Raw genomic sequence first — 20096 nt, 5'->3', positions numbered from 1 at the left:
AATTAGTTCTGCTTTAAACTAGTTTGTGGATAAAATAGAAATCTTGTGATCTACTAAAATAATCCTATATTCCCTGAAATAAGTACATAAGCAGTGGTCAGAATATCAAGTAGTGGAAGAATTAGGACTGTTCAGTGAATTAAGTTTTGCACTCCTTGGTCATAAAGGTGCTTAAATTGGTCTGTCAGGAGTTTGACTCAAGAAAGTAGCACCTCAGGCAGACTTTTAATACCTATTGGGAAATTGGAGCGACATTTCATTGATGTAATTTGTACCAGAAATCATATATGTTCCAGACTACCCAGTAAGACACAAAAGTAACTTTGTAGTGGCTTGAAACTTTCCTGCAGAGAAGAAAACTTTCCCGAACTTTCCTTCAGCCTCATGTTTATTCCCATGATAGTGAGAATATCCATGAACATCTAATACAATGAGTTATTTCAGTTTTGTAAACATAGCAAGTCACTGTTTAAAGGAGAAGTCAGTGCTATGTTTTGAAGTCAAGTAATACAAGGATCCTTTTGTTTTTCAGAAAGGACAATCTTCAAATATTTTGTTGCGTTATCTTCATTCCCTCTTTTAGTTAAAATCAATGGGAAGATATTTAATTATTCCACATTCCCAATTTTCCAAACTGTCCCAAATCTGTTCCACAAAACTCAGAAGGAACTTCTCACACTGCCTGCTGTGCATACAATTGTGACAAGTTACTCACAGTGATGGTTTCACCTTCAGGGGCTTCCAACACCCAGGAGCAGCGATTCAGACTGCTGTAAGGCTGTGGGTAGTTAGGGCTTGAGATAACTCCCCCTTCCCCTGACTGTACTCCACCACAGGCTGCAGGAAAAAAAATGTAATGTTTAATGTTTCAATGCATTTTCAGAACACAAGACTATAATCAAATTAGTGGAAGATTATTCAGATTGTAATAGTAATAAAATATATTTAAGATGTGTAGATAGAGTTAAAGGTGAACAATTTATCTGGGGAATTCCAAGTTTTAAAATCTTAGTCATTGAATGCTGAGTAAAAGGATGCAACGACCTTGAAGCTTTGCATTTATTCTGATGCTTAATATAACTCTGCAAAACCTTTGCCAGCTGACACATCTGCCTCTTCCACTTTATCGTCCATTTGTTTATCTCAAGCAAAGCAGTGCCATCCTTGGACCAACACAATGAAGTAAAAAAGTTTCTGATGTGTCTAGATAAGCCTCAAGGCTAAAATCAGCTGTGACAGGAAGAGTAGCTGTTCTGGCACACAAATGGCAGAGTGGTGTAATTTGCACTGATATGGCTTCAAGTAGATTTCAAAACGAGTGCAAAGGTTCAAGCAGCAGAATGCATTTCAGCTCTGCTAGCACTCCAGAGACCTATCTGAAGTAAGTCAAACTTGGCTGCTATTACCTGTTACATCCCCATTCCCAAGAGCAACCAGCTGCTCTGAGTGTTGCAAAATCTCAAATGTGGTTTGGGGAATGCCAACTGTGAGGCAGAAAATCAGAGTTCAACTGCTAGCACATGCTTGCTTTAGAAGATATAAATAGTGGCTAGCACTGTGTAACTTTTGAGGACCTCTTTGAGAGTTGATCCCATCATGACTATTCCCCATATCACCAAATGACTGGCAACACTCCCCAGAAGTGCCTCAGTCAGCCAAGGCAGCAGTCTATTGAGCCATTTACCTTCAAACGTGTAATGGGCTGAGAATCCTTTATCTTCTGTGTTTGCATCACTGACAAATTGTACCCAGACCTGGGGGGCAGCTATAACTAGTGGCACAGATGGTGCAGCCTGACCACAAAGTCTGGCTATTAGCTCTCCATCAGCATTCCCTAAGCCAAGGGAAAAAAAAAAAGAAACAAAAACCATATCACTTTTTGAGTCCTGAAAGAGCTACAATAATATAAAGGAATAGTGCAAACATGCAAGTCATTCTGTTTTGACAAGAAAATGGAGAAGAATACATATCACACTTAGTAACTGATTATTTCTTATGGATATAAGCAGAGTGTTGCAATTCATTGTTGGGATCTAAATCTTGGCAACAAGAAAGTTCTCTCCAAAGTTATAGCAATGACCCTTTTAATACCCTGGGCTCCTTTTCTACCCTTCCTGCACATTTTCATATGTCATATCATACACACAAAATCCTCACTGTTCTGCCTCAAAATGACAGACCTTTTGGGGCAGAACAGTGGAAAGAGATGGCTTAAGGACCATATCACATTGACACCTATTGAACCTTTGTTTTTGTGACCTCCTCATTACAGTAAACAGGGACTTTGAGTTTTCTACTGTATTAGGATGTGCACCATTCATGAATAAACTGTCATCACTGTATTAAAAGTGGGCATCATTTTCCCAGGGAACTCAACCTGTTTGAAAAAAAAAAAAGGCAGCATTTGCTGAAATCCTTGAAGCCTAAAAGGAAAGCAAAACACAGGCCACTGTGCTTGAGTGACACTGAGTCTTTTGAATCTTTGCTCAAGTTGGTGAGCTCCTATCTATCACATTGCTAAAAGCAGTTTCTGTTTATTACTGATAAATTCCCAGGAGAAAGAAAGTGAGGGTAATAGCGTTCCTCATGACATCCAGGCAATGCCATTCCTAAGTTCATTTCTCTAATAATAATAGCAGCTTGATGGTCTTAAAAGTATCCATTCAAAACCAACTCCTAGCTCTGTACTAAGTGGCTGGCCATTCTTGTGAAGAAGGCAGTAGAGCAAGAGGGGAAAATTTTGGGTGCTCTTCAAAGCCTTTTCAGAGTTATTGCTAATCATGGGTTGGTTGAGTAACTTCACATTTCCATCATATGCAAGTGACACAGCCACCATTTGAAATGCCTTGAAGCACAAGGAGGAAAAGGGACATATAATAAAAATCTATCATGCAAATTACACAGAGAAATGGTACAAACTGTCTTGATAACATGCACTAAAAATTATATTGAGCTGTACAAGCAGAAAACATTAATGATAAATTGTGTTCAGGAAAAAGTAGTAAAAACTACTTTTAGCATTAATATATGAAACGCGTTTTCATTTTTGCACATTTTATGATGTGATTAACTATGTGACAGATGTCACTCAGGTTACTCAGTCTCTACAGTGTGAAAAGTGATACCAATCATTGCTTTCATGAATGGCCAGCTGGCCAGAGATCTAGATTGTTGATAAACAGAAAAAGAAAACAGAAATATTTTGCTGTAACATTTCATTCAAACTGAAGGGAATGGTCTGAAAGACAAAATGAAGAGTCTTCCACAAAAGCCAAAAGTTAGGAATATATTTCACTGTAGCAATATGTAGCTCAGCTGTATTACCATGTACAACCTACATGCACGTGCATGATCATCTAACAACCTAATACCTTACCCTAAAAAATTTGAAATACTTATTTTATCTATTTAGCTTAAATATTAGTCATTGAATTACAGTCAATTCTGCTTTTAATTTTTTTTTTATTTGAGTGCCATGAAGTGTGTTGTACGGGCATCACAAAAGAATTTTGCACATCTCAGTTCTATTTGGGGTCTCTTGGGTCAGTTAAAGCAAACTTTCCCTAACTATGCATCTGCTTTGTCAAGAGTCTTAAACATCACCTGTCTGCTGATTTTAGTGTCATTCTGCACTACTGCATCTCAGTGCTCATTAAATGCTACTTGTCAGCATACACAGGTGAATGAGGGCACTCTGCTTTTGACACCAGGCTAGCTGTGAAATTGGAGGTCCATTAGTAGTGCTGAAATGGACACTGGTACTTAGATGACAAAATTGTGTAGAACAAAACAAGACTACAATTTCTTTCTTTCAATTTTCCTTGATTGTATTGCCTGGAGGCCTGAGGCTCATGATAAAGTGAGAGCAGCAGGAATGGGTGAGTAACAAAGCAAATATATTTTACTGTTTCTTCTCTGAGTTTTTTTTCTATTATTTTCCAGTTCCAGTGCATACATGGAAGAGAACTGTTAGGCTACACAGCTCTGCAGGGTCTGGCTCTACACCGGGCAAACCAATGCTATACAACCAAAAGCTCTTGCCCAAATGAGTGCAGATAAGGATGGGACAGATTCCTGCTCTCAGTCTTTTCATATGTTTCAGAAAACATTTCCTGGTCAATTAAAACCTGCTGTTTCTGGGACTCACAGGTACAGCTTTTCCACGAAGACAGCTGCAGCTTTCATTCTACATTTGGCATTAGCTGAGAGACTTTCATGTGACATTTCCAGTTGCTTGCTCTTGTGGATAAAGATGCTCAAATATGCAGGGATATCACTGGTGCGTTAATCCTGTGATTTTTTTTTTTCATTTAAAATGCTTTAGTCTGTGTTTTGCAATGTATCCTCACAGGAAATAAGTATTTATTTTTGAAGAGTCATCTTATAGAACATAAAAAAGGATGGATGGGATGCATTCCAGAGGCTATGAATAATTCAAACATTCTTTACTCCATTCCTGCTGTCCCTGGAGATACTTCAAGACGAGAGAGAATGGGAGTGGACCAAATAAATTATTTTGATAACTGCAAATGCCATCTCTCAAGCAAATGAAGTGGAATTCATATTGTCCCATGTAAAGAGAGAGTCAGGTGAGTATTGCAAACAGCAAAACTAGTTATGTTCCCAAGATGTCTGTCCAGTTTTCCATTCTCTCCCCCTGAAAGAACATGTGACCAAATCCATGCATCCATTCCTCTGGTAGTGAAATCCCACTTCTTATCATGGATGCTACATGGAAGGCAGGATTTGAACACTCTCAAATGTACAGATTCTACAACAGCCACTCCCTGCAAATATATATGAATGAGATTTGGCACAAACAGAGTTGTACAACCAGAATCTTGATAGGCTTCATCCATTCCCCTGCTGAACATACAAACCTATTCGTAGCTCTAGGTAGTCATACTGGCAGTTCTGGTGATGTTCCAGGTGGAAATCCTCAAAAGATATATAAATGGATGAATTGTAGTGAGAGGGATTTTCAATGATCCATTCACAGCTCAGGTTACTTGTGTAATTTCCGATGCCATCATAACCAGGAGAAGAGAAATCCCCACCTGTATGTGCCATCAGGATTCCACCACAAACTGCAGAAACAAAATATGGTTTATTTAAAAGTGGTACTAATTCTTGTATGAGGAGAAATCTTGCCCCTTTTCATTCAGATAAGCTCACATCAGAAAGCGCGTGCTGATTAGATCAAAACCTTTTCCATCTTCTAACTTTTGTATAACTTACTGCTCTGTACAAGAGATTTCTTCCCTGTTTCCCTGGAATTTATTGGCAAATCTTTAAAAACACACATGTAAAGCAAAGAACAATTATTTACAGGATCAAATAAAATGTTTCAGCAGCACTATCAATATAACAGGCATTATTTGATATTTTGATAAAATCTCACTACAGCTTCAGTTCGGTATTGTTCAGCCCTACTCATTACCCAATTCTAGGCTCAAGAGAATAAAATTCATGGAAGATGCCCTCAATGCCATAATAGGATGCCTAGGGTGGGAGCTGGAAAATAAGTTCAAAAGGCTCAAGGCTGTAGTAGTAAGGCTGTGCCAGCTGCCTCCTCTCTGGAGGCTGAGCTTGCAAAAGTAGGTTAGCTGCACTCTTTCACAAGCTACAATAAATTAATTACCCCCCTGAGTAATAAGGAAGCACTTGAATTATTCAATTTGTCTATAGCACTATGCTTTTTGAAACTTTTCATGGAATAAGGCCACTTCAGACCATCTTTTATTCAAGACTCTGTACAAAAAAATAAATCAGTAGGGGCAGCAGGGACTGTCATCCATACGAAGCCACATGGAGTCCATTGCTCACAGAGATTCTCCATTTTTTTTCAAGTTCTTTCAGCAAATTAAAGATAAATATCCATTCCCATCCAGAGATGAAAGAGAAAAAAGGTATCAGAGATTTGTTATCTGTTTAGGTAATTTTGTTTTCTACTACTCTAGCTATGAAATGACTTACCAGAGATCATCACTTAAGTAAAAAACATACACTACCTGCATCTTCACTAGAGGTGTATGAGACACTGAAGCCTCTGGCTGCACGGGACATATCTGTCACCAAAATGACTTTCATTGTGTTTCCAGTGGATTTCACCTCAGTGCCTGGGTTTACTTCCCCACACAGCTTGGCCAGCTGGGGAGAGTTTTGCCGAAGGCCATTGTAAACCTGTAGAGTCAAAATAAACTCTTATGACACAAATATACAGTCTTATGAGCATCTCCTGTACCATTTAAGAGTGTTTACACCCTTTAATACAAAATTCACTGATGTCTCTCACAAGGGGTTAGCTGTCAAATTTACCCAAACCTTGGAAGAAACTTTCATTGCCTTGAGTGGATGAGGCACTGAAGTAAACATCAAAATAACTTGCTTATTTTGGTGAGATACAAACATATTCTCTCCCTTTCTCTCTCTCTCTCTCTCTCTCTCCTTTTTCAAACAGAAATTGAATTTTTTTATTGAGAAGAATACTGTGGTTTAGCTCAATATTTATATATTCAATCACTTAATAATGCCAGCTACTAATCATATAAATTTCATTTCAAATCATTATCTTTTAAAGCCAACATGATCTTTATCAAAATCTTCTCCAACATACTGAGTGCTGGTGTGCATTTCTGATTATTTCAAACATTTCACTTTTTGATGATCCAGGGATATTTTGCTCCATTTCCTTCATGCACCCTTTAGCCTAGGAATTAATTTCCTTCTTTCGACTCTGCAGTGCAAGCAAGGCAAAAATGATGTTTCCCACTGAGACTTGGAATAAATTAGAGTATTGAAGGCATAAAAGCCAGCAGGAAAAATTTTCCTTTAAGAGATCATTATCTGATAAAAAGCCTGCTGCCAAAGGTTTGTGTAAAGCATCTGTGAAGAAGAACAAGGGAAACATCATCTACAAACCTCAAGGGATGAATAGCTACTTCAGCCCCCCATGCTTGTACTTGGATAGGCTTCTGATCATCCTACAGTTAATTCCTGTATTTGCACTGCTTATCTGAGGAAGTAGGAAGCTAAACTCTACCTCACATTACTGCAAATTCATAAAGGAATCAAATTTTTGAGGCATTTGTACATCTGACCAGGGCCAGGTCTGCGTGCCAGGCTTGAATTTTTTTTCACTAAATAACCAGAAATCAAAAATAAACATCGTAATGTAACCAATATCTACCTTTTTTTCAAGATTGAGAATACAAGTAAAGTTTCCTGGAGTTTCTCTATCTTTAGTTCAGAGCACCTGTCGTGGTATGACAGGAAGTAGGTTTTCTGGGATATGCTGTGGTCACCAATAGGTGTTCAGATTTTAATATTAGCACCTGGTGTGGCCACTGCGGACAATGGATACGCCTCTGAGAACACAGGGGTTAAAAAGCAGAGCACACCCGGGGAAGTTCTCTTGGGTTTCCGCGAGGGAAGCAGGTCAGACCTCCCCCCGGCGCAGCTGCTGGCTGGGCGAGGGAGGGGAAAAGCCAAGCGGCCGGGAGAGGTAGGCCTGGCCCCGAGGGTGGAAGGGTGGAAGAGAGAGAAGCACCAGGAGGCATTGGGCAGCCCCCCCAGGACACACAGAGAGAGGGGCCGCTTGTGGGAGTCTCCAGGCAGGCAGAGCCCGAGTTTTTAACCCTTTTTTGGACAATGAAAACTTTACAGAACATTAACCTTTCCTAGAAGAGAGATAGAGTAGAAGACAAAGAAGGAAATGGGCAACTGTGATGAAAGTCTGAGCAAGTGAAAGATGTCGGGAGAGAAGAATCTTAGGTGAGAAGAGATGATAGAGTAGCTTAGCTGGACTCTTCTTGTTATAGCCATGGACAGAACCATTTTTCTTGTGACACAGAGACTGCATCCAGGGGGAGGCAATGGCTCAGAACCGAGAGGGTTCAGTGTTGGTACCCCTCGGCCCCAGGAGGTGAAATTTGGGGGGGACAGCTGTCCCAAAAGTGTGGCTGCGCTCTTTTTGGAACGGGACAAAGCATCCTTAAAAGATGAACCTAAAAGCAGCTCTGGTCCATGTTCAGTAGTGAGAGCACTAGACATGAAAAGCAGAGGTCACCATAGCAGATGTTCTCTGAGCAGTGCCACAAGTGACATGGAAACACACGAAGTTTCAACAGTGTTTCCAAGGAAAGCCTATAGCACAAGAAAGACTCCTCTCCTCTTGATGAACTGAGAACTGATTGTCTGAAGGGTAGTGCTAGACCGAGAGTTGAAATTTGAAAGATAGACATATTAGAAATTTGGTGTGGGGAGGAGGAAATGTATTTGTAAAGTTTTATTTTTCTTGTGTGTTCCTTTTTACATATAGTTGTAGTGTAGTTAATAAAGTTTTCTTTATCTCTAAGTGAGAGCCTGCTTTGCTTATTCCTAGTCACATCTCACAGCAAAAACCAGAAAGAGTGGATTTTCATAAAGAACACTGGCATTGTGCCAGCATCAAACCATGATACACCCATTTGTTGCAATCCCTGTCTTTTTCTACTTTTTTTTAGTGGACAGCAGAAAATAAAAACAGCAGTAGATACTTCCTAAGTCAATAAAACCAGCTAAGTCAATAGAACTGATTGATGGATTTTGTTTTCCCAGAAAAGAGACATTGAAAGCTTTCAAAAACCCAAGAGTTTTTTTAAATTGTTGATAAAAAGACAACTCCAATGATTCCTTTAAGCCTTCTACTCTACCTGGGCCACAATTTCAAAATTTCCATACTCCAAAACAAGGAGATGAGTTTAGATGCTCTACAGAAATAACTTTCTCTCATTTATCTGCTTTCCCCAGATTAAATTACGATTTGTCTAAAAACCATACATAGACCTGTAAGTGACTTTTCAGCTTTATTACATTCCTTAATTCTCTACAAAGGGATTAGGAGGAGCAGTTTCTGACTCTACACCCAATACTCACAGCCACATAATCTGATGAGCAGCTCCAGTGCTCTTCAGTTTTCATGTCATTAAAGGTTAGGGTGACACGTCGGCCTTCTTCCACTGTGATCCTCCATTCACACACTCGGTTATGTGGGTATAAGTTGGGATAGTTGGGTGAAGTAAATGTTCCAACAGGTGCAGTAAGATCCCCACCACATTCTGAAAGATCCAAATATTGGTACACTTCTCAGACTAAAGCATTGCTTATAGAATTGTAGCAAAAAAACCCCCAAAACAATACTGTGAGAAAAAGAGATCCTGAGAGGATTTGATCCCCTACTCTGTCCATGTATTTGTCTAAACAGCCAAGTTCCTGCCAGTCTTTATCACTCAGTCATAAAAGCAGCCGAGTACTAACTGACCACAGCAACTCCTTTTAGTCTAATTGTTAACATTTCCTTCTCTGAAGGGCTCATCCCAGGCTTCAGAAGCCTGGGTGACCCACAGGCTTTGATGCCATATGATAGAAGCCTCTCATTGTGGCAAAACTGAGACATTTCTGACTATGGTCTGTGGTATAAGTTGCTCCCTGAGAGTATATTTGAACTCTACAAATCCAACCTTCAGTACTGGAATCAAAGCGCAGTCTGAATCCCCGGGCATTGACTGATCCATCAGTGACAAACTTGACATAGGCAAAACTGTCAGAGGTGTCCACAGCATGAGGGAGAGTATTACCGCAGTACCTGCCCAACAAATTTCCTGCAAAAATCACATAGAGAAAGAGAAATTTATATCAATATTTTATTCATATTTCTATTGAAGGGTCACTTTCCAATTTAACTGGACAGGCAGAAGTAAACTAGTGGAATTGAGTTATTGCTGGCAAATAGAAGGGTTTTGTTTGCCTTACTTTGCGCCATCAAGCAAGGCAGACACAAGCAAATACTGCACATTGAAAAGGCTCACTTTATACCCAAAGGGAAATGCTTTCAGGATCCTCAGGTGAGGTTTCCTAGTAGTACTAGGGAGGGGAAGACAAACACTGAAATAATTCTCAGACCAGAAGCGTTGTATTCTCGGATCTCCAGGAAGTCATTTGTGCACTCAGCAGAGCTTTGAATATCTAGGCCTTCTAGTCTGATGGTAAGATAGTGGCCCCAGGGACCCTGCAGAAACCATTCACACAGCAGGTTGTCTTGATAATGAAGGTCAGGATACCCTGTGCTTTCGATGATGCCTGTTTGTCCTACCACTGTCCCACCACAGGGAGCTGCAAAAGGAAGAATATTATTTAGTTGACTAAAGAACGTCACAGAGATGATCTTTCTCCTAAGTAAAACTTACAGGTAAGGTACAACTGACTTGTTCTCTAACTGTGGTAATAAGACAGGAATTACCTTCCAATTAAAAATCTTCCATGTTCTCAATCTAACAATCAGTCCTGGTTGCTGTTATGTTTTATTTTTTTCACACCCCTCCCCATACCCACATACACCCTGCCATTGCAGACATCCCTTCCTCTCTTTCATACCTCTTATAATTTGAATAAACTCACAGTTTTCAATCTAATCTCTATCTATGTCCATATTTACCAGAAAACCTTGCAAACATGTAACAGGTAAATTAAAAATAAATAAAATTTGCTAAGTGTGGATCTCAATTCTTTATGACAGACACAAGTTGACTTCTGGTTTGGGTCAACAGTTGTAGTTCAGATTCCTTTTTCCTTTCATCCCTTCCCATTCACTCCTTCTGATGCCTTAGTGAGTAAGCACTGCACAGTGTGTAAAACAGCTAATAATTTTTAATTGTCTCTCTCTGAACACTCATTTCTTTGCACTACCTGCAAACATAAGTTTGTAGTAGTAAGGCATACAGTAAACATGTGCTTACAGGCATATGGTGTGACTCTGGGGGTGGTCATGTGTAGGTCCAGGAGCTGGACCTTGATTATCCTTGTGGTTCCTTTCCAAACCAGGATATTCTATGACTCTATGAAAAACTAATTCCCAGGTGGATTTTTTTTTTAGTGGATTCTGTCTGTTAGTTACAATCTTTCCATGGCAGTAACAATTGTGTTCATATGGTCAGTTCTGTGAGTCATTAGTGCTTTCTTTCAGGATGACTGGCATTCAGCTAAGATACTGCAAATCTGTTACAGTTAAATGTAAATTATGGCTTCATATACTAATAAATATATGTATATATGCAAGCTTCTTCAGTTTTTAAGTTCAGAAATATGATAGCACTCTATTTTGGCTTTAGTGTTTCAGATCTAATGCAATGAGCAAAATTCTGTTTAAAACAATTTATTTCACTACTTTGCCTTTGAGAAATTAACAGTCCTAAGCTTTCCTATATAAGTGATACTAACATAATGAAGGTCAGGATAGCCTGTGCTTTTGATGATACCAGTGCAGTGTCCTGATATGTTCTGAAGATCATTAACATTATCAAACCCAAAAAAGTATCATAATTCTGAATCTGATCAAGAACTATTTTTTCTTGTATTTAAATTTTTTTCTACTGCTTTCTAACTCTTTGCAGCTTGAGAACAAGTAACTAAAGTATTTCTTTCCCAGATGGCAAATAATGGTTTTCATAGCTCATTCCTTTTCCAGTCCATTATTATGCTGCCCCTGTTTATCTAGCAGCTTTATTATATATTTATTTACATTTACATAGAGAAGCTCCTAATTTGTTATTCTACTGCCAATTCTCAACTGATCTTCACATTCCCCTTCAGAACCCTGCTCATGAAAGTGACACTAAGTTTGCAGGCTGAAAATCAAACATGTTACATGATTTTATCCACACTGACCTTTTTCCTACTGCTCCTTTGACAACTGGCTTTGGCAAGTGGTTATCCAGTGGTTGTTCCTGCTACTGCTGGTCTATGAGCTCTTTCTTATTAATATTCCCCTAATTTTCAGCTCTTGCCAGGTGCAGAACATGCTGATTTTCTGATGCCTTAGCTCTAACAGTAACTGAAAGAGGCATGTTCCTGTCAGCCCATCCCAGAGGTCTGATTTGAGCCCTATTACAAAAGTCTAACACTTGAAACCAAAATCTTCTTTAAAATCATAGAAACTGACAAATGCAAGCATTACCAATGGAGTATTTAGCATTGAATCCCACGTGTGTGGCGCTGTTGTCAGACCTGAACCTCAGGTACATGACAGCTCCTGAAGATCTCTGTGAGCCTGGCCTCAAACCTCCACAGAGCTTGGCAATGAGGGGGGCACTGGAGTCAGCGCCGCTGCGCAGCTCGAGGTAACTGGAAGTGCAGCTGGAAGAGGAGACAATTTTCTTTTCAGTGTATGGCAGTAGTGGTTCAAAATCATTCCAGTAAGTGCACAAAAGCATGAAGCTGTAGTGAATTAGATTGGTTTCCATGCAGTGTAACCAGGACAGAATCAAGAAGATCATAATTTATTGCAGTTATGTAATAATTGAATTAAAATAAGTGCTAGAAACATTGAGAAAGACTCATCTAAAACTCAGTCTATGATCAGATCAGATCTGACAGGAGCAAATTCTGGATAGGGATATGAGCAGCACTGGTGAAGTAGTTGTGATCATAAATACATTTTATTGGCAGGATTCAGATTCAGCAAATATTCCCTATTAGTCTCATGGAGAAGTGTTGAATTAAGGGACAACAAGAAGAGAGATTAAGAGAATAAAAATGCATTTCTGGGGTCTAATTATGTGGGCATACAAAGACGCAAAATATCTTAACTATAAGCTTTGCCTTCAGAATGGTGCAGTGTCCTGGATACCAGAAAGGAGACCTTTGGGATTCTCCATCCTTCACTACTTTTCCTGGATATGGTTTCACAGGCTCACCTTTGCCTTACAGCCCCTACAAATGAAGCTACATCAGCTGGAAAATAACCTTGTCTTATGGTCCAGACAGGGAGTGCAAAATGTGTAGACACCTGGCAAACCAGCTGCCAGGCAATGGAGGAGGGAGGCAAAGTGATATGGTGGCTTTAAAAGCACCCAAGAGTTCAAATTACTGAAAACCTGAATATGAAAGAACTATGGGGCATAGACTTCACCGAAAGCACGTTCCTATCATGGATGTTTCCACTTTTTCTGTCATACTAGTTTCTTTTATGCACAGCAACGTCCTAGGAATGTAAGCCAATGACCTGATAGCTTCAGTGATCTCTCAAAAATTTCTTAACACCATTTGATTTTAAATATAGAAGTGTTTGTTCTCTGGGAGGAATTAGACAAAGTAACAGAGAAAGAAAAATCAGAATGGAGTCTGAAGAAAAATAGGCAAAACAATGTGGATGTATACTTTGGTGAAGGTTCAATGTAAAACTGATCTTCAAATTGCAGCTCTACTGCATGTCCATTGGGAGCAGTTATGGTCCAGACACAGTCAGCATGAGGAGGGTAATTGCTCGGGTAGTTGGGGGAAGATATGTATCCACTGGGGTTGAAATCACTGACATAAATGTTCCCTCCACAGGCTGGGAAAGAAAAGATCACCAGTAAAAAACAACATGAAAAGGAAATGGGTGAGGCATCAAAAAATGACTTATCACTATATTCCAACAGAGCTTCCTTTTGATGTCATATAGTCGCATAAAAAAACAAATGCATTTTATTGCTTGCTGTGGAAAAGCATTTTAATGCAGTAGAATCCTCTACTCCTGTGCTCCTGCCTACCCATTCTCATTCCCAAATGTTCAGGGTCCTGAATTGAACTGCTCTTACTTCTTCCTTGCATTGCTTATAAAATGAGCGAAAAACATATTTCTTGCCTTGTTCCTATGCCAATTCCCAAGAGCTAGGAAGCCCACAAGTCAGACCCATCAATATATCTGTGAATCATTCCCAACTTCTACTTTTCAAGAACTGAAATGTCTGAGATAATGATGAATGTGTGAGGAATGCCAGTCAGAGCAAACATGAATGTTTGTTCAGGTCCTTTACCTGACAAAAATATCTTTATTTTGACTAGAACCTTTTTGTCCTAAACTCCTCTACATTCTAGCAGTGCTGGTTAACCTGGGGCTTTACTCGGGCTCCATGAATTGAAGTGGTAGAAATGCTATTGTACAGCTTCACCTATTCTCCTCATGAATTCTCTGAAGTAATGCTAATTCTTTGAGGCAGCAGGGAAAATAGGCAGAAATCAAGCACTTAAAGATTTGAGCTGATTGACAGGTTGCCTTAGTTGTTTAGATATTCTGTTTAACAGGTCTCCAGGTGTGCCAAGCGGCATCTGTTATGAACACAGTGGGATAACTGCAAATGCCAAGTTTGTGATTTCCTCTTGGGACCTGGTCTCTATTTTGTTCATTCTTTCAAAGAAGTTAGCTTTGGCAATTAATGTTATTTTCTCAGCTGGGAGTAAATCTTGTGAGAAATGTTGCCACCTTTCTAGACACACTACCCTGAAAAGCTCCTGACTTCATGGAGCGCTTGCATGGGGTACTAAATGTTCAAAATAAAGTTCTTGTTTCCAGGAGATTTTCCTTTCCTGTATGAATTTTTACATCTCTTCCTAACTGTAGGTGCTACTTCCCTACTAAAGGGTCTCTTTTTTTTTTCCTTCTTCTTTTTTTCTTAATCTATCTTTAATATTTTCAGGTTCTGTGGCCTGAGCTAATACTCTTTAAAAAGGAGAAATCTGAGTGTCAGATCAGAAGTCATGCAGTACAGGACATTTTTGCAGACATCCGATTGTACCAGGGTTGGGACTTTGAACAAAAATATCCTTCAAGAGGACAAACTATAAGTTACATATGTATAAGTTGAAGTATTTAAGTTTGTTACCTAGACTTACCTAGACTCTTAGCTTCATATCTCAGTTTGAATCCTTGACCCTCATTGCTACTGTCAGAAGTGAAGTGGACAAACAGCTGATTATCTGTGGTGTACATGGTGGAGATGGGGCTGCTTCCACAAAAACGTCCATTCCCTCTTGCAGACACCAAAGGTGGGGCAGCATTATCTAACCCATTCTTCAGCTAAAACAGAAATTGCTAATGTTACTCAAGCAAACAGCCCTGGAATGTAAACTTTGTGCACACACCATCTTAATACTTCCAGACGCAGGGGAAATTAATAAACTAGTTATTAATTAATGCATATTAATAAAAAAAGAGAGAGAGAGAGATAGAGAGAAATATCTTTGGTATTTCTCTTTTGGTGGTTGCACACCATGACATTTTGAGCTGCTCTACTGACCCATAAATCTGTAAGATTCAGTAGCTTTAATAGCTTTGAGGGTTTGGTGACCCAGCCAATAACCTCACCTCTATGTAATCTCCAAGGATGCAGGAAGTGTCCTCACTCTTAATCTGGAAAGGCTGTTCAAAATGAACAGCAATGATAGATCCAGTGGCTACCACTACGTGCCAGGAACAATTTAGATTAGGAGAATAGTTTTGAGGGTAGTTGGGGGATGTTATCACACCCCTGCTTGTGTGCAAATAGCCTCCACAACCTGAAAAAAAAAGATAAAAGTTGAAGCAAAGAGAAAAACCCAAAAGCGTCAACTATTCACCTATTCATTTTGAGAAAAACCCTGTCTCCTAAAAGATGTGCTGGGTTAAAATAAATTTTGGAATGAGTGTATGAAGAGCTGAGGGGCATATAGCAATGCACATGATGAATGATCTCCCAAATCAGAAGCTTATAGATTTCAAGAAGACATCAAAATTCGTGAGACTGTTCTCAGACGTAGCAGATGAATAAGCAGGCAGCAATGTCAAAGACCTCCCATAGCATGAGTTTATCATTACCCTGTCTGAGGAGATTGCTCCTAGCCATGGACCAAAGCACTGCCATCTACTCCAGCTGCCAGTCAGAAAAACTTGCCCAGTTGTCACTGTTGCCTGAATACTTTCCTGGTGCCTCAGCCCATTCAGGAATCTGTCATCATTCCTGAGTTCATGTGGGAGGACTGTTGCTGGAAATTGCTGACATTCCTGATAGAATTTATACAGATTCCTGCATTTGTCTCTTTCTGCTTTGAGTCATTTATTTCTTTCTCTTAGCTAAGCATTCTTTCACCCTTCATCTGAGCTGTTACAAACTTAGGCAAATGCTTTTCTTCCTACTGAGAAGTGACTGGTCAGGTTGAATCGTGCTTTGTTGCATTATATTGCTGGAAAAATAGCAAATTTTAGCTTTGTAGAGTCAGAAATTTATTAACACATATTCATGAGAGGTGAATAATTATATGTGTGTGTAATTAATTAAATTGTAGACAGCTCTTAACAATGCCAGACTCTCTTAAGCCATTGCTAGCAGCAAGGCAGACATTTATCTGGGGGAGAAGAGAAATGAGTCTTACTTTTGTAATAAGAGGCATTAAAGCCAGCTCCAGTGACACTTGCATCAGACATGAAGTGGATGAACATTGCATCTCCAGTTGATCTTATTGGCCCAGGAGGTTCTCGTCCACACACAGTAGCCAGTACTGGGGAAAGGCTATTGTCTCCTGGGATGAAAGGAACACATTAGTGTTAAAACTGAATTAGTCCACGTGTGCCTGCCTGTTGCTGTGGCTCACACTTTCAGGAAGGTGCTTTTCAAGACCTTTAACCCCTTACAGATTTAGAAATATTTTTATAGATCACCAAATATTTTGCTAGACTTTGCTAATTTTATTTTAACTAGAAGAATGTCTCAAAATACAGGAAAAGTACTGTTTTAGAGCATGTTCCTGTTGCTATCTAGATTAATTAAGCTCAGTGGAGATGAGAATTTGAGGTATTTGGACCTTGGGTCTGTACTGCACCGTGATAGGGTAGGGCAAGATTGGCTTCTCACCATCTTTGATAATAAGTTTGTCATAGTTGCATGTGCTGTGAGATTCTATGTCTAGTGCCAGGATATTGAGTTCCACAGTGGATCCAGGAGCTCTGATAAGCCACATACAGTCCTCAAAATTTCTGTAATTCAGTGGCCAGCTCGGTGAGAAGAGGAATGAAGGTGTTTCTTCAGTTGTTACAGACCCTCCACATGCGCCTGTCATGGATAAGACAAAAAAAGAAAGCATCCTCTTTTTAGACTGAATACACTCCTAATGTAATATAAGATGACAGTCCTATAATAAAGCACAATGAGGGCACAGTGATTATGTGTGTAGCTACAGTAATGCAGGAATTCTTCAACAAAATACCTAAGAGCATCTACCACAGTTTAACATAAGCTATTGTGCTTGTTTCATATCACAATAGCCAATGATTTAGAATGGTTTTTCAAGAGGGATAGTTTGCCATGAAAACATAACAAATGTTTAGATTTAATTAAATACCTGTGTAAAGAAAAATGATCCTCTAGCAACATGCTCATTTTTAGAACACTGTAAATTAGTATACCTAAGAGTTTCTAGAAGTTGTTTTTAAAAGATAGTAAAATGCTTCATTAAAATGTCACTGAAATCTTTCCCTCATTAATAACTTGGGCTTTCTCTAGAGGGGAAGTTTGTTTGGAATTCTTTAAGTAAAGCTGAGTATATCACTGGCTGTACCACTTGTAGCTGTGGAACTCACTGAAAACCCACCTCTAGCAATGGTCTGTGTAACAGCAGAAGCATCCACTGCATACCACTCCAAAAGAAAGCCTTTTCCAGTCACAGAGGAATCTGACTGGAACTGGATTGTCATTGAACTACCAGAGGATGCAAAAGAGGCAGGGTCTGCACCACAGTATGTTGCAACAAGACGAGCATGAACTGTGGACCCATCATACACCTGCAGAGAGAAGAACAGTGCTGTTGCTCACAGAGCCAGATTTTCATCTGCCCCATACTCAGCAAATTTCCAAGGAGAAAATTACCCTCTTTCAATCAGTGGGGGATCTTTGAACATATCCAAGTTAGAGAGAAACCTCTCTTATAAAAAGGAAATAAAATCTCTCTTTCTTAACTTATATGCAGTTAAACTCTCTCTTAACTTATATGCAGTTAAAAGTGAAGCTTTCACAGAAGAAGGATCTGAATGGAAGTCATCAAATTCACCTCATTCGCTATCACAGGGCTTCTCTTTGGGGACATAGAACTTTAAAAAAAGTCCAAAGGTACAATTTTTACTCTTGATGGGAAAAAAACCAACAAACCATGATATGCAGGGGAGAGAAAAAGGATTAATTTTCTTTTCTTTCATTTATCTTTTTTCTACCCACTGAGGAACATATGTATTTTGAATTCTATCAGATAAATATACAGAAATATTTTCTTTATTTTATGTATTTATAACCCAAAATCGTGTCTGGTTACAAGGTGTTTCTCCTTTGCCAGCTTTTAAGCTTATTTTGTTCTTCTCATCTACCACCCAGTAAAAATGTCCAGTAGAGAAAGCTAGGAATTATTAAATAAACATTAACATTGCATTAATAATTTGATCCTTGAGTGAGATTAAAGACCAGGCTGATTTACACTTACTAAATGTCTAGCTGGTTTAAGAAACTCATTTTGCCTTCACAGGGACAAAGAAAGGCAGGCTGAGTTAGGAGAAAAAAATGCTGCTAGTATATGACATGAGGTGAAAGAAAAAGTTTTATTTCCTTTTTGAGCTAATATTACATTTGAATATCAGTAAATTAATAATGAACTGAAAATACTGAACTAGTATTAACTTTCTCAAATAGAAAAAAATTATAATTGATTAATTACCTACTTTAAAAAAAAAGAAGAGAGAAGTGATTTACCTTATTTAAGCGGTTATGTTGGCTAAGTTCAGAAAGAAGTTGTATTCTCTACTGTTCACTTTGCTTAGCACTATGAGTGATGTGTTGAAGATGCCCCCGCTTATTGCTGGGGGGTTGGACTAGAAAAGCTGTAAAAGGCCCCTTCCAACTCCAAACTATTCCACTATTCTATTTTTTAACCTGGCTAGACTATATTACAGAGGGAGTACAGAGAAACAATCAAATTGCAGGAAAGAGGCACCTTTCTACCACCAGCAGCCAAATTACTGATCCAGAGTGCAAAGAAGGTGCAAGAATTGTTCCTTGTAAGTTTTTAAAATAACTTTATTTTTAGAAGCATTGAGATGTTACTATCACTGTTGTCCTTAACTGAACCAGCATGGAGCCAATTTCAGTCTGGTATCTGACCTGAAATTCTTTAATAGTAATATTCAGGATTGCACCATTGTGGACTTATTTTCAGTAAATTTCAAACTTGGAAATATCTGTTAGGGAGCCAAAGAGTATAAATAAATAAATAATTATTGAATATAGAATTGAATATATTATTGAATATATTCAATATATATGATTGAATATATAATACTCTTCCCATACATAATAATTATTGAAAGGACCACACAGCAAAAACAGTGAGCCACACCACACCCTCAGAAATGCTCCCCATTCATCCTGTAGGTTTCTCTATTCATCCATTTTACTAAAGTTGATGGAAATAAAATAACTTGTCAGAAGGAAATCACCTTTAGATTGTCATACTGGCACCTGTGATGATTTTCAATATCCATCTGCAGGATCCGGCCGTGGATAACCTGGGAAGCGTTAACGCTTATCCGCCACTGGTAATTGGAATTGGGAGGATAACTCCTGGGCCACTGGGGGGAGGCTATTTGTCCTCTCTCTCCCACAATGTCATTTCCAAACACTGAAAAACAAGAAAGAGACAACTAATGCCTCTAATTTATGTACAGTAAAAGAAGAGCTGGGGGACCCATCTGACTTAATTTGCTTAGGACTAGACAGTGCTGTAAGGCTGTAAGACATCTCAGACAGCTCTAAGATGCACCCTCCAATTATTATCTTGTTTTGAGAGTTGCAGTGTTCTCTTTCCTGAAAGAAATTACCCATTTGAGCCACATGGGTCTATACGTATGGGAAGCAGGAAGACAGCACACCTAAACTCCCCCCTGACTCTGACTGCTTTATGTTCATTTCCACCCAAAAGCATTAAAGAATGTTTTTTAAATGCCTGTGCACATTCTGATGAAAAATGGTTCTGACTCCATTGAGGTGTGAACAATTGATAATTCATTTTGAAAAGGAGTTGAATCTCAAAAGAAGGGAAATTATTAGAAGTTTAGCTTGCATAATCAAAATGGCTGTGGATGTTTAGCTTGAGCAGTCTGTTCACGCAGCAAGTCAGACTGATGTTGGCAGTAGTCCATTGAAATTTTGGATCTATAAATTGGCATAATTTCCTTTTTTCTAATTCTAATCCTGGTTGATGGCATCAAGATCCAAACCAGAAGA

At 39.0% G+C, this 20096-nt stretch overlaps 1 protein-coding gene across 1 annotated transcript in view; it reads right to left on the bottom strand.

Annotated features, from left to right (window-relative positions):
• Nucleotides 1-20096, bottom strand: part of CUBN (cubilin) — a 144306-nt gene that overhangs the window by 36234 nt on the left and 87976 nt on the right. The window contains exons 38-52 of the mRNA XM_066562336.1: nt 19310-19491; nt 17422-17611; nt 16686-16883; nt 16207-16353; nt 15164-15354; nt 14692-14875; nt 13195-13369; nt 11993-12171; nt 9943-10152; nt 9501-9641; nt 8917-9098; nt 6012-6183; nt 4881-5087; nt 1685-1834; nt 716-837 (exon numbers count right to left, since the gene is read on the bottom strand). Of these exons, the coding sequence (XP_066418433.1) occupies nt 716-837; nt 1685-1834; nt 4881-5087; nt 6012-6183; nt 8917-9098; nt 9501-9641; nt 9943-10152; nt 11993-12171; nt 13195-13369; nt 14692-14875; nt 15164-15354; nt 16207-16353; nt 16686-16883; nt 17422-17611; nt 19310-19491 (2630 nt within the window). The remainder of the gene's footprint in view (nt 1-715; nt 838-1684; nt 1835-4880; nt 5088-6011; nt 6184-8916; nt 9099-9500; nt 9642-9942; nt 10153-11992; nt 12172-13194; nt 13370-14691; nt 14876-15163; nt 15355-16206; nt 16354-16685; nt 16884-17421; nt 17612-19309; nt 19492-20096) is intronic.

This window comes from Molothrus aeneus, chromosome 1 (assembly GCF_037042795.1).
Source record: "Molothrus aeneus isolate 106 chromosome 1, BPBGC_Maene_1.0, whole genome shotgun sequence".
NCBI lineage: Eukaryota > Metazoa > Chordata > Aves > Passeriformes > Icteridae > Molothrus > Molothrus aeneus.
This window is presented reverse-complemented; position numbering and strand designations above follow the sequence as displayed.